General features: G+C 42.2%; 1 protein-coding gene across 2 annotated transcripts in view; it reads right to left on the bottom strand.

The window, feature by feature from the left end:
- Positions 1 to 15,128, bottom strand: part of STPG1 (sperm tail PG-rich repeat containing 1) — a 356,391-nt gene that overhangs the window by 124,405 nt on the left and 216,858 nt on the right. For both annotated transcript variants that reach the window (XM_086956418.1, XM_086956419.1), the window contains 2 exons: positions 10,501 to 10,612; positions 7,544 to 7,712 (listed from right to left, as the gene is read on the bottom strand). In XM_086956418.1, coding sequence (XP_086812544.1) covers positions 7,544 to 7,712; positions 10,501 to 10,612 — 281 coding nt within the window. The remainder of the gene's footprint in view (positions 1 to 7,543; positions 7,713 to 10,500; positions 10,613 to 15,128) is intronic.

Raw genomic sequence — 15,128 nt, 5'->3', positions numbered from 1 at the left:
TCCTGTGGTAAAATGTGTTATGGATTGGTGTTTCCATGATTGGATATTTGATTTACTTGATAGCCCCTAGTAAAGTGCACTGAGTGTGCCATGGCCTGTGAATCAAATGCTACTAGCGGGCCTGCATTACTGATTGTGCCACCCACGTAAGTAGCTCTGAAAAGGTAACTCAGACCCGCCATTTCAGAGTCTGGGGGCAGTTTGTAACTGTCATGTCGACTTGGCCAGTGCACACACTTGCCAGTCCCTCACCTTCCCTTTTATTACATGTCAGCCACCCCTAAGGTAGGTCCAATGTACCCCTGTGGGCCAGGTGCTGTGTATGTGAAAGGTAGGACATGCCCTGGTGTGTGTGGCATGTCCTGAAGTGAATTACGACCAATTGTATTTTTCGCTATTGCAAGACAAAATGGGGAGTTTGTTTATAACATCTTATAAACATAACTGGCCCGGGGAATTAGGTAGGAAAATAAAGTTTAGTATGCTAGAACTTAGAAGCTACAGATGCATCTTTTAGTGAAGGTGATTTTTACATTCTGTGTTTGAAAATACCACTTTTAGAAAGTAGGTATTTTCTTTCTCAAGCATTCCATGTGCCTCTGCTGGAATGTGAATTGCCTGTCTGGGTTTTGGATGACAGACGGCTGGGGAGCAGGAGTGGCTCCAGATAGTCTAGGTGGGTCAGGAAAGGGCTGAATAGACCTGGGCTGCAATTGAGGAAGGAGGAGGAGATTTCCTTGCATCTCAAAGGGCCTGGTCTGCCTCTGCCCATGCCATCTCCACCTCCTGCCAGGAAGTCACACCAGAGAAGGCAGAACTTGCTCTGGCTGGGCACACACACTCTCTCCCTAAGAGATCAAAGGATTGTGGGATATAAATATTGGGGCCCAGACCCCTGACTTTTAGACATCTTTTGGACCAAGAAGACTGCCAAGAAGAAGAGCTGGAGAATCTGTGAGGAGTAACTACCACATTGCTGTGTGCTTTGCTGTGTTGGCCTGCAGTGACTGCTTCTGTCTTGAGCAGTGAACGAACTGGACATAACTTTCTGCAATCTACTTTTGTGAGTTTCTCCAAGTGCTTGAGGTAGAGCTTGCCCCCTGTTCAAGAAGTCTCAGAAACAGCAAAGACTTCAAGCTCTTCCGCCCTGAGCACTGGGGACTGTGTGTTTTGTGCTGTAACAGAAGAAAAAGCAACCCGACAACGTCGACGCCGCCACTGCCGACCATGTCCTGAAACAAAAGACTACTGGGTTTGGGCTCCCAACAGCACCGCTTGCCACAAGCTACTAACCAACAACAGAAATTGCATGTGCTGCTAATAACTTAACTCTCTTATTCTCAGTTTAAACATCTGACAATGAAACAAATGTTACTAATGACCAAATGTGTCATTTATTTATTTTATTTTGAAGGAGAATTATTTATATTTAGATCTCTACAGAAATTAATATTTTTTCAGTGCAAAATTTAAGACCTTATGTACAACACCAAAACGATAATTATTCAAAAAATACTTTTTTTAAAGTAGAATTTTTTTTTAGGCTATTTGGACAACATATAATACATACATTCAATCATGCCACTCTCAAACCACGCTATTTACATATTCTATACAAACACAACAAAAAGAAAACATATAAGTTATTTTGACAATGTAATCACTTTGATTTACAAAGAAGCCAAAAAACATTCGTATTTTTTCAAAAACCATTCAAGAGTTAATATCACAGTTTTTATATTTTTATGCTTGAAAAGTCTACGTGTTTCGAACTCATGTGAGTAAATGAGTTCTCGTCAGGACCAAGGTCTGTAAAGAGAGAAAGGTGAAACTTATGGGTATGCTGTATTTATTGTGCAACTACACTGCCTGTCCCTACTGCCAGCTAATGCCTCTTACCTCTCAGTCACTTGGAGACCAGAATTACATGTGAAGATGCCGGAACACCAAACCATCTGTCATGGGAAAATGTATAACACCATTATCTGACAAAACCTAACTGTTTGTCAACCACAAGCGTACAACCACTTCTCACTTCATGCTTACATGATTATATGGCGGGTCCGGGCTCCGCAGTGTGCCAAGGGGGTTGTTATGGCGGGCACCGGCTATCTGTGGGAAAACGGGAGCTTGTCAATAAGCTGCAAATAGGGATCCGGAAGCGGCGTTTCGCCGAGAGGTGAGTGTGTGCTCACCTGGTAACCGTAAGTGAATCCCGATGGCCAACACCAATGAAAGGGTCTCGTGGGGCGCGTTGTCCGTAAGCGTTTGAGATGTATCTGGGAGAATGGGATAGAAAAGTCCTGTCAGCGAGTGTGTAACGGTTATTGCGGAATGTTAAAGAGCACGCAAACTAGGCGATTCTTACCTTAAGACGGTCACGTCAATACGGAGCAGGATTCCGTTCTTTCTGCCAGTCGTCCACAATACGCAAAGCTTCCGGGTCTGCAAAGGATCCTGGGAGCTGGGGCGGATGCGCAATGATCAGTGCTTTGAATCTCTTAAAGGGCCCGAGGCATGTATATTGGGCAATCGCAAATTAATGCGGCGGACAGACGTGTGATCTGTTTGTCCTTAATTCAATAAGATTCTTGATGAGCCTAAGTCGCGAACAACAGAGGACCAGTCATCTAAGTTTTTGTCCATTGATGGTGTTCAATGGGTTCTGGGAGTTGTAGTGCTCCGTTTGAAGTTACAATGATGACGACTTGTGAAAATAATATATGATTGCAGTTTGTGATTTTGGGGTGGTAGCGTGGTGTATCCTGTGAATGGTCATCTGAGATGGAATAGTATTGGTTGGTGGTGACCAGATGTCGGGTGGGGGCCCACATGGCGAGAAACTATCACTGTTGGTTGACTTGTTGTAGTGTGGTTGTTATAAGTTTGGGATAAAGGTGCATGGAAGACTCATAACTGGTGTCCTTAACAAGGTTGCCAAAGTGGAAAGTGACACCAGAGGTGGAAACCTAGATGCCAAACTAACAAAAATGGAAGCGATGTTAATCGTTAAATTCAACGCAGCATTCTATGGGATAAACGAAATGTCAGAAATGTTCAAACTCTAACATCAGCGCTTGTTAAGGACACCAGTTATGAGTCTTCCATGCACCTTTATCCCAAACTTATAACAACCACACTACAACAAGTCAACCAACAGTGATAGTTTCTCGCCATGTGGGCCCCCACCCGACATCTGGTCACCACCAACCACAACTATTCCATCTCAGATGACCATTCACTGGATACACCACGCTACCACCCCAAAATCACAAACTGCAATCATATATTATTTTCACAAGTCGTCATCATTGTAACTTCAAACGGAGCACTACAACTCCCAGAACCGATTGCACACCATCAATGGACAAAAACTTAGCTGACTGGTCCTCTGTTGTTCGCGACTTAGGCTCATCAAGAATCTTATTAAATTAAGGACAAACAGATCACACGTCTGTCCGCCGCATTAATTTGCGATTGCCCAATATACATGCCTCGGGCCCTTTAAGAGATTCAAAGCACTGATCATTGCGCATCCGCCCCAGCTCCCAGGATCCTTTGCGGACCCGAAAGCTTCGCGTATTGTGGACGACTGGCAGAAAGAACGGAATCCTGCTCCGTATTGACGTGACCGTCTTAAGGTAAGAATCGCCTCGTTTGCGTGCTCTTTAACATTCCGCAATAACCGTTACACACTCGCTGACAGGACTTTTCTATCCCATTCTCCCAGATACATCTCAAACGCTTACGGACAACGCGTCCCACGAGACCCTTTCATTGGTGTCGGCCATCGGGATTCCCTTACGGTTACCAGGTGAGCACACACTCACCTCTCGGCGAAACGCCGCTTTCGGATCCCTATTTGCAGCTTATTGACAAGCTCCCGTTTTCCCACAGATAGCCGGTGCCCGCCATAACAACCCCCTTGGCACACTGCGGAGCCCGGACCCGCCATATAATCATGTAAGCATGAAGTGAGAAGTGGTTGTACGCTTGTGGTTGACAAACAGTTAGGTTTTGTCAGATAATGGTGTTATACATTTTCCCATGACAGATGGTTTGGTGTTCCGGCATCTTCACATGTAATTCTGGTCTCCAAGTGACTGAGAGGTAAGAGGCATTAGCTGGCAGTAGGGACAGGCAGTGTAGTTGCACAATAAATACAGCATACCAATAAGTTTCACCTTTCTCTCTTTACAGACCTTGGTCCTGACGAGAACTCATTTACTCACATGAGTTCGAAACGCGTAGACTTTTCAAGCCTAAAAATATAAAAACTGTGATATTAACTCTTGAATGGTTTTTGAAAAAATACGAATGTTTTTTGGCTTCTTTGTAAATCAAAGTGATTACAATGTCAAAATAACTTATATGTTTTCTTTTTGTTGTGTTTGTAAAGAATATGTAAATAGCGTGGTTTGAGAGTGGCATGATTAAATGTATGTATTATATGTTGTCCAAATAGGCTAAAATAAAATTCTACTTTAAAAAAAGTATTTTTTGAATAATTATCGTTTTGGTGTTGTACATAAGGTCTTAAATTTTGCACCGAAAAAATCTTAATTTCTGTAGAGATCTAAATATAAATAATTCTCCTTCAAAATAAAATAAATAAATGACACATTTGGTCATTAGTAACATTTGTTTCATTGTCAGATGTTTAAACTGAAAATAAGAGAGTTAAGTTATTAGCAGCACATGCAATTTCTGTTGTTGGTTAGGACCATGTCCTGAAGGCACCGCACAAGACACTGCCGCCACGCTGGACCGCGACCTGTGGCACCGCGCTCTGCGCGGCCTCGCTTCATAATGGCGCCTTGGTATCTCCGACGATGACGCTCCATGCCAAAATCTACGCTGCTACTTGCACCATGGTTCGAGGGCACTGCTTGTAAATTTTGAAGATGCACCGCCCTCATCCCGCATCGCAGCCTTGGCCTACCAACGCAGGTGCCATCAACTCCCACTCGTCAGACGACGACAGCGCTTTAGCAATGACGACAACGCTGCTTGACCGCAACCTCCCAGCACCGCGACGAGCACCGCATTCACTTCGCACTGCTACCCTGGTCTCACTGAAGATGCCACCTGACGCCGCCACCGAGCCGCTTCTTGCACCGCGACCCGAGGGCACCGCACGCCGCACCGCAGCCCTTCACACTGCATCACCTAATGCCTACCAACACCAGCTCTACGGACTTCAACAGAGAGGAGTTCGATTTGCAACGTGTGTGACTTCGAGGGCCGCAACGACTCCTGCACCGACTTCTGGAACCGACGCCTGCTAACGCCGTGCTTTCGGAAGCTCAACGAGAGGTCGCCGACACCCTGCATTTTTAAAAGGTACTGTTTGCGGGTCTTCTTGACACTGTAGCTGGCCCGCGACGCCGCTGTCAGCCAGAACTGTTTGGATTTGTTTATTCACAACGCCGTGTTAGCCCCAGATGGAGCTATCGACATCAAGGAACTGTTTTTCAAGCATATTTTGAGAACTGAGGTTTTTAAAGTACTGTATTGTGGATTCTGATCGTTTTTGGTCTAGTCTTAAGTATGTCAAAATATTGGATATTTTTCTAAACTGGTGTGGTGTCCTTTTGTAGTTCTTACACTGTATTACTGTTGGTTATGTGCAAATGCTTTACACACTGCCACTAAGATAAGCCTGAATGCTCGTGCCAATCTACCAAGGGGGTGATCAGGGGTTATTTTAGGAGTGGAACTCTCTTATCCTGACTAGAGTGGTGGTTTCTGCCTGCCTGGCACATGCCCTAGCCAACAAAAATCTAGTTTCTAACAGCCCCTATCATCACATAAAACTGTTGCTGTGAACTAGAGCTTCATAGCAATTACAGAAATACTGTAACATTGAATGTGGCCTGTGGCAAGACAGGCCTGTTGGCATACAACTACTGACATATATGTTATTATTGCTGTTCCCCTTAAGAGAACATATGTGTATGTCAACGGAAGGTCTCAAGAGACACTGTGTGAGTCTTAAGGCAAATAAGAGGTATATGTCCACTTTTCCCTCCACTTCTCTGTGTGCATATGGTCTACAGGTAATTGTATGATTTAACCCTAAATAAGGAATCACAAATACTTACTAAGTTACTTACTAAGTTCCCTCTGTTGGCAAAGCCAATCCTGTCCATTTTGGAAGTTAAAGAGGTTTTGGTACAAAACCTCTAGATGTAAGTTGACTTCCTTAATTCTTTTTCCAAAAATATATTTTGATGAAGTTTAAAAGTTTTTAAACTTAGAATACACACTCTGCTGCTTTGACAGTAGGAGTGACATACTTTACTATGCTAATTTGGTTACCTGGGAATATCCTGAGCCGAGGTTACACCTTGGACAGCCCATCAATTATGCAGACCAAGCAAAAAATTGCAGATGAGGGAGGGGCCAAATATGTCATTATACAGGTCGCGAAAACTGTTGTAATTTAAGACCAGTATTTCTGGACTAGTAGAGCATTTTGCGAACCAACCTATGTTCTTATAGGTCAGTTTGTAAACTGTCAATTGGAATGGATCACAATCTGACCTACTTAATTTATCTTCATTAGCTAGGTCACAAATTGTGACTCACTTTATTGGATGCAGTCAGAGAGATGGTGCCCTGCAAGGCTGAGTATACCACCATGTCTGTGACCGCATTTACATAAAGAAATGTTATTTAACACAGCATCAAAATGAGGCTAATATAAAGAAAGAAGTTTTCTTTTTTAAAAGTTTCTCTGAGAGTTGGCAGTGGTAGACGGGCTGTTGTCTACATACCTAGAAACATTTTCTACAAATCACAAAGTGGAAGGAGTCCATAGGGGACCCCTCCCCTTTTGCACACCAACTTGGAGGTCAGAAGCTTTTCAATGATTTGCAACTGGAATAACAGTCGCAAATATTTAATACATATAGTACAAATTTGGTAATTGAAAGGTATGCCTATGCCACACCCCTTCCAAATACTGAAGCAATATCAAGTCACAATGCCAGTTCAGGAGTCGAAAGCCTCTTAACATGCGATTGATATATACAAAAAAAGGATGGGTTTTTTGCAGATTTATAGAGCATGAACTCGACCCGAAGGTATTGGAGCACTTTACATGAGCACCAGTTATGTTACACAAGGACACATTCATTTTTTGGTAGCCATGAGGAAATTAGGTGATTTGCCCAGAATTACAGAAGGCTGAGCCAACGCGGAGTCTCAAAACTGGTTCAGCAGCTCCAATATGCAGCTCTAGCCGTCAGGACACAACCTCTCTGGCTCAGTGTGTTTGTGATCCTAAAAGGTTAGTACATTTGGCCGTACTTTTGAAGAGGCACTTTACATCATGTACAAATTATTCACATGACTCAGTAATATTATGTGAGTTGAGTTAGCGGCATTAGCACATGGAGTAGGCACCACTAATACATGGCATAAGATACTCTGGTGTCCTCAGCAGAGAGTAGAGTACTTTGCTGATGGTGTTTCGATGCTTGTCCAATAAACAAGTGAATAGATAGATTAGAAAAAAGTATAAGGAAGCAGAACTCACGGATATATTATCTTTTGCCCTGGTTCAGATGACTCATATGGATAGTAGGATGCTGGTCCGGGATTTGCTGAGTGGCCAGCCCAACTGTCTCGTAAGGTTTTAGATTTAAACGAAGATTTGATGATTTTGGGTGATTCCTTCACCAGAGAATCATTAATAGTGTAATGGCCTACACATTTAAAGAGAAACAAATAATCAGTATATGATCAAATAATGAGTTCAACATGAATCAAAATAAAATATTGTTTGAATAGTGTAATGTTCTCTCTTTTTTTTCAGGGGCATGTTTTTATGCTGGATTTTTGTAGTATGCTTAAAGATTTCTCAAAGCAACCTTCTTTTGGACCTGAAGATAGTGATAGAATGGTTCTGAAGGCACTCGGTTACTTTGGATAAACGTAATGGCTCTTACACCTTGTGAGACAACATGAGGCTATCTATGTCCCTCTGGCAAACAATCATAAAACAACGACACTGGACATCTTGAAGGGATTCTGACAGTCACACTGGATCTGTATAGGTTCACTTGGGAAGTACCTCCTCACCCTCACCTTTAGAAGGGCTTAGGGCACCACAGCAACCAACAACAATTAATAATGGGACTGATTCCCAAAACCTTTTTCCATGAGGAGGTGTGACCTTTCCTAGAAATTCAGGAGACCTGTAAGCACGTTGCACTAAGTCGTAAAGGAATCGTTGGGAATTAGGACCTAGTTTTCCTAGCACTTGGAGCCAGATTATGACCATTTCATTTTGCAACTCGCAAATTGTGATTTTTTAGCAACCTGCAATCAGCGAGTCGCAAAATTAAATGTACTAATGTGTCTCAGACCTACTTTGTTAATATTCATGTGGCAGTTTGCAATTTGTGACTTGGGAATGACCTGTAATCAGGAGGATGGTGGTCTGCTGGGGTCAGCAGACCATCATGTCTGTGATTGCTTTTGAAATAAAGGAAAACGCAATGCAGTTAAAAAAGAAAAATGAAAAGTTTCCATTTAATTTTTTAAGAGTGGGCAGTGGTCCATCTTAAAAAATGTTGGCGACCACATTTCAAAGGGGAAGGGTTCCCTTGGGGGACCCTTCCTATTTGAGAATGGGTTACCACCTCCTTCATGCAGTTTGGCAACCGCATTCCAGTCACAAAACAATCATACATGCCACTGCGTCTAGCTATTAGGAAGGGACGCCCTTAAAATACCCCTTTCTAATAGCGACTCGCAAACCCTATTTTGTGAATCGGTGATAGGTTATTGGCTCTCAAAATGGGGTTGCTATATGCTGACAGACATTTTAGCGGTCGGAATTCTCCATTTGTGACCGCTAAAAATGGTCATGCATCTGGCTTTTGGCTCTAAAGAACAAATCGAAAACACATTACTTGAATGGCAAGGAAAAAGCATGACACTGGTCCCAAAGCTCGCTTAGGGAAGAGGCCACACTTTTATGTAGTCCTCTTCAACCTTTGGCAAGCCCTGTTGGCTAAAGCTGTTTCAGTGGCAAAGGGAATCAATATCCCTTGCCATTATTACAGGAGGCCCCACCTCATGCAGGAAAATATGCCCATCTGCAATATCTTTTGGGAACATGTTAGGCTAACATTCACCTTTACTTCTAATTGATATTTGTGTGTCAGAAAAGGATAAGAACCCATCCTTCTCCACCCAGGAACCCCTCCTACTGACCAAAGATGGCTTCAAGAATGCATCTGATGGCAGGATCCCTGCTGACAAATCACACTCCCATCCCACCTCACTAGGAGTTCCATTAGGTCAACCATCCTTGGAAAAAAAAGAGTATGAATGGTCTACTTTAGAAAAAGACAAGCTCTGAACATAGCATTCTGGATGGATGAAAATAAGTTATAACATTTACAAAATCAGATTGTTTTGAAGTATACCTTTAAAAATGTCTACGTATACTTATGACACGGTCTGAGACAAGCAGTAAATTTACATTGTAGTGAGCTAGACATACACGTTTTAGTTTGCCTTACATCAGACCAGTGACATTTTGCATCTTTCTCCTAAAATTAGCTTGAATCCTGTGGCAGGGTTTGGTTAAATACATTTATCACCCTTCTTAGAGATGCAGGTGGACAAATATAGGTGTTGTCTTTCATATACAACACATTCTGGCAGAATGATACAGAGCATTAATTGGAATCCTTGCTTAGGTCAAAATGGGGTTGAACAATAGTTAAATATGTTGAATTCAGATTCTCACTCCTAAAATTGGGAATTCTTGCCTTTTGCTCCATGCCCACTATAACCCATTCCTGTCTCCCAAACATTTGCTAAATGTGGATCAGTTACTCCCAGCTAGTCCATGCACTTGCTGGGGGTTTGCTGCATGGGCTCCAGGATATGTCTCTCAGGAGAAAGGCTCATCAGTGTTCCCTGTCCACCTCGCTTAAATCACACACAACCCATCCTCAGACTCACAGCTTTCAAAGACACAGCTTACCACCCCACCCTTCCACTCTTGCATTTTTACACCCATATTTTCCCTTTTAAAAATCAGGCATGTACAAGAAGCTATAGATTAGTGAGGGTGAGAGCTGTTTGGGTGTAGACCATCTCTACTGACAATCCATACCCTCTCTTCCTGACTGAGTGCTTGTCCAAATAAACTGTGGTTGTGTCATCTACTCTCAGAAATAAATTTCCATTGTAAGAAAGATGAATCTTAAATCTTCCAGAAAAGCTGTGCCAAATGTGTTGCCATAGTATGATGATAGAACTTTCAAGTGATGCAATGCAAAACCACAAAGTACCAACGGGCAGAAATTTGCCACCCTAGGCATGTGGCATTTTGCTTCTCTTCCCAACATCAGGAATGTGGCTTATTGTTGGTAGTCATAAAGCTTTACCCTTCCCAAAAAAACTGTCTCTTCCAAACCACATTCTGCCACATCTGATCCATCCCAGTTCAATTATAATGATTTGGCTACTTACAGGGGGAGGGTCCCTTCAGAGGTCGCAGAGGCAGCAGTTCCCGTCTGGTTTTGGATAAAAATGCAGAATGAGCAGATACAGCCTTGTTTGGTATGCAGCAAGCAAGCGAAGCCTAGACAAAAGATAAAGCCCATCAAATTTACTTTGATTTACAAATATCTCCTATCTTCAAATAATTAAGAGATGAATACATTTCCTGCTCCCATTTAGTTTTCGTCAAAACATTGCTTTATAGTAGGAAATGGAGTAAACGATAGTGCAAGAATCACCTTTAATTATTAATTATTTAACAGTTTTAAATAACACTCAATCAGTTTGAATTATGTGGGGAGTTTACATTAAAACACTAAACACTAAAGACCTTATTACGAGTTTAAAGAAATAATACAAGTGACTCACTGTCACTTGTTCCTGCCTGCAATGCAATGCAAACCCTGTCGTTTGCTATGTTAAAACCTAAATTACTTGTTTTACATATACTTTTGTTTACTCAATCATATGTTTACAAGACCTGTTTTTCAATCAGTAATCATTTGTTACATATTATTTTCCAAAAAAATCACAAGTATATCATCCATTGTTCTGGTTATGTCAAACTAAAAACATGTCTCAAATTTGTATAACAAACTCATATATTGAATTGACATCAACGCTGTTGTAGGTCCCAATGCATTTCGGGATATTATCCCTTCTTCAGGGGAACTGTAAAACCAAACAATATACATCAATGTTCTATCCATACCTAAAGTAGGTGAATATTCGTAAACAATTCGTCAAATCATATGCAGATTGTAATTTCCTAAAAATAATACTAAATACAGATTAAACAATCGGTTTCTGTTGAAATAAAAGGGAAATCATCTCAAAAGTTCACAAGATTCTGAATATGAAGAACCACCACCTTGAGATACACACAAATGTACTACCTCCAGTGCTCTAAAGTGAATGCAGTGTCTGTATTAGAAAGCTTTCTTACCACTGCGTTCAAATTAGTGTCACCTATCCAGGAATCAATGTTCTCACTATTTCGAATGCACACTATGCTGGAACTCGAACAAACATTAAAAAATATTCAATCCAACCTTAAACCTCATAGGTTCCTGTTAAACCCTGATCATAATGTAAACTAGTCCATTCACAAAATAGTCCAATTAAGATTCGCACTGTAAATCAGTATTCTGCAATTCTGCAAACAGCGGTCACTGGCACCTCGTAATTATCACCTGGAATTCACAAATATACAATGATATGGATACTTCCCATCTGACGTCTCTTAACAGATTCCTATTACATAGTATCTCACAAATACCTGAAAAGCAGGCAGGTGTTCCGTAGCTTAAACTGGATTCACTGTGTAACACTACTTCTTCCAATCAAACCTGCAAGGTTTTAAGAATCGTATTACACCGTCACCAAATGTTATCATCACGTAAGAAGAGCTATAACTCCACTGCCATGATTGTCACCCGATCGTACCTCAACATAACAATATATCCTCCTCCTGATAGACAGAAGCTTTGTGGTAACTTCAAACGCGATTTTCTCACTCTGCAAACGAATAAAAAATAATCTTGTCACTCTCCCTGCATATGATTCAATGCTCTAAGATAATACAACAGACCCACAGCAAAATAATCACTGCGGTCCAAATAATCTAGTTTTTTCTTAGAAAACCGAATGGCTCCGTATATCTGTAATCTGTGCACACCGAACTCACTTGAAACCTCCATTAACCGCTACACTATTTCTCCTGCTCTGAGTCAACGGAAAAAACGCTGCACTGCTACTGACATAGAAAACGAACCAAATATATTACTAAGTGCCCGCCATCTTAGAAAGGTAACGTTTCTGTTGAATACTAGGTCATTGGATCTAAGAGCTCCGTGTATGTAAACTGTATCAACTGCTCACGTATCCTGTCTCAGCCATGAACCAAACTGACACCCATGAAATCAATGTAAGGTCCCCAAGAGTCCTGTAATCACAATCTAAACCGCACGCGTCATTCTATCCCGCACTAATCCTTCTTCGCTTTCCTACATCTACATGATACCCCAAGTCATGCTCCAAGATCTTCCTGTGACTGCTATGTACACAAATAGTCATGTTAGATTAAAAAACTGATATGAGAAAAAAATTAGTAACATGCAATAGTGATATCATTGTGAGTTGTGCACTTAACAATTATACATAAAATTCAAATTAGATCTTGTACGATATGGTAACAATTCAGTCTACCGTTATGTTCATATTCATTACAATCCATTAAGCATGTTGAGAAGCAATCAGACCTGCCTATGCAACTGGTAAAAATGTAAACATAAACATGAGATTAACAGACTCTATATTGTAAGTGTGATGCTCACTAATGTATTTGTAAATACTCCTTCATCAAAACTAATTGATTTTCAACCGCCTACCTCAACCAAATCTTGGGATTTTGACCATGATGTCACAATTTTATTCCAACGTTTCTTTCCTCATACTAGTTGAGTGTAATTGTAACCACAGATTTAGTTATCTGGTCTAACGGGTACCCTATTTATTATTATAAGAAACAGATCATGTCCAGCTTGTCATTCAACCCTTTTGGTATCATTGTTTCCAAAGACTTTATCCACCAAATTTCTCTTTGAGAGCCGTTTGGCACTATCAACGTCTGATCTCTGTTTCACTACTTCTAGGACTTGAAAACGTAATTATAGAATGGTTGAATTCTGTCCAATGTGCTGCCAAACTTGACGAAATGGATTTGTTTCTGATGCAGCTCTTGTATTCTGTAATCCGAACCTTTACCTTCCTCTCTGTTTTACCAATGTATAGTTTCCCGCGGGGACACTTAATGCTATACACAACAAATGTTGAATTACAATCAGCCTGATCTCTTAATTTGATTCTTTTCCCTGTTTGGGGACGCTGAATAAATGATCCTTCAATAACGTTATTACAGTGTGTGCAATTTCTGCATTTTTTCATTCCTCTTGTTATTTTTCCGGAGCTCACCTCTCTTGTGCTTTGTCTTGACAATCATTCTTTCAGATTGTGACTTCTTGTATGTGCAAACAATGGACGTTCTCAAAATAATCCTTTGAAATCCTTTTCGTTTTGCAACAGTTCCCACCGGGTGTTAATTATGTGTTTATGTGATTTGGTTGAGGTAGGCAGTTAAAAATCAATATGGCTGAGATACCCGCCACCCCCTCTCAACACACTCCCCAAGGATGGGAAACTGGAAACCGTTCTTGAACTTTTGGAAGTCGGGAAGGGAGTTACCCTTCCCGGCCGTATTTATTAAAATATGAAACAAAATTAAAACATTAAAATAACAGTTTCATAATATGTACAATTTCATTACCACATTGCGATGTTTGGCTAACCTTAACATATCCTCTAATACAAAGGTTCTCCTAGCCGAACTAACATCCTACAAAACATTTACTTGAAATTTTGAAATTGTACATCCTAACGTTTAAGGGCCAACGGCAAGGTCGTAACCGGTGTCAAGATCCCTAACCCAGACATGTCCCCCTCCCTTGTGAGGGGCGGCACGGAGGCATACCTCCAGTGCAAATACCAATTTCCCTTGACTTGACGGGGGCCCCAGTAAAACTCGACGCCACTTAAAGGTCGTACGAGGCTCGTGTGAGGTATCTAGAAGGTAGCGTAGACCCCCCCCCACACCCCACACAACTTACCACATCTGCCGTCGCAGACGTCCTGGCCCCGGGAAATTCCCCAGGAGGGGGCTGTAACCCCTCCTACCCATGAAGGGGCCTTGACCGCCTTCCCTTTCCTTTCGGCGACCCATCCTTAGAAGGGACCGCCTCCCCGTTGAGGGGCCAATGGCCACCTCCCCCGAGCGCCCCCATCCGTAATGGGTAACGCCCACTCATAGGGATCTTCCAATTAGTGCTCACCGATCATGACCTTACCGCCCGACCAAAATAAATACGACAATGCTAACTAAATACTAAATGACTATATCTAACCAACAGTAGCAACAACAACTTTATTCAAACACATGCGTACTGATGAACACTAAAGCAGAATTACTTTATTTGCAAAACATAACACAAATCGACCATTCTTTATTGCATACTCAAAATCTTCACGATAATACCACAACCTGTAAACGAAAATCACAGTTATCCCTCAAACTTTATTAAAACCACTCGCTGTCTTCAGGGGCTGGTGGGTGGGTCAAAATTGGCTCTTCGTTCCGTCTCGAGCTCACGTGCAGTGAGGAGGTGCAGCTTCAGAGCACAGGAACAAGAGGATGCCTTCTGGTCTTGTTTCTCCTTTTATCCGTCTTCAGGGCGGGCGTAAACCCGCCCCTGCCTGCCCCAAGGGCGTGGCCAGCCGCGTTAGTGTCTAGGCCAACCCACTCGAGGGCGGGAAAAGGCGCGCCCCGGCTACGCCGCTTCGGGCATACCAGCCGAGACTCGCCTCCCGCCCAAGATGGCTTCCCGGGGGGATCGTGGTACTCTGCCATACGTTCGGGGGGACCGATTGGTCGCTCCTTGCCATATGGCTGAGATACCCGCCACCCCCTCTCAACACACTCCCCAAGGATGGGAAACTGGAAACCGTTCTTGAACTTTTGGAAGTCGGGAAGGGAGTTACCCTTC

This window comes from Lissotriton vulgaris, chromosome 2_1, assembly GCF_964263255.1.
Source record: "Lissotriton vulgaris chromosome 2_1, aLisVul1.2, whole genome shotgun sequence".
Lineage (NCBI taxonomy): Eukaryota > Metazoa > Chordata > Amphibia > Caudata > Salamandridae > Lissotriton > Lissotriton vulgaris.
This window is presented reverse-complemented; position numbering and strand designations above follow the sequence as displayed.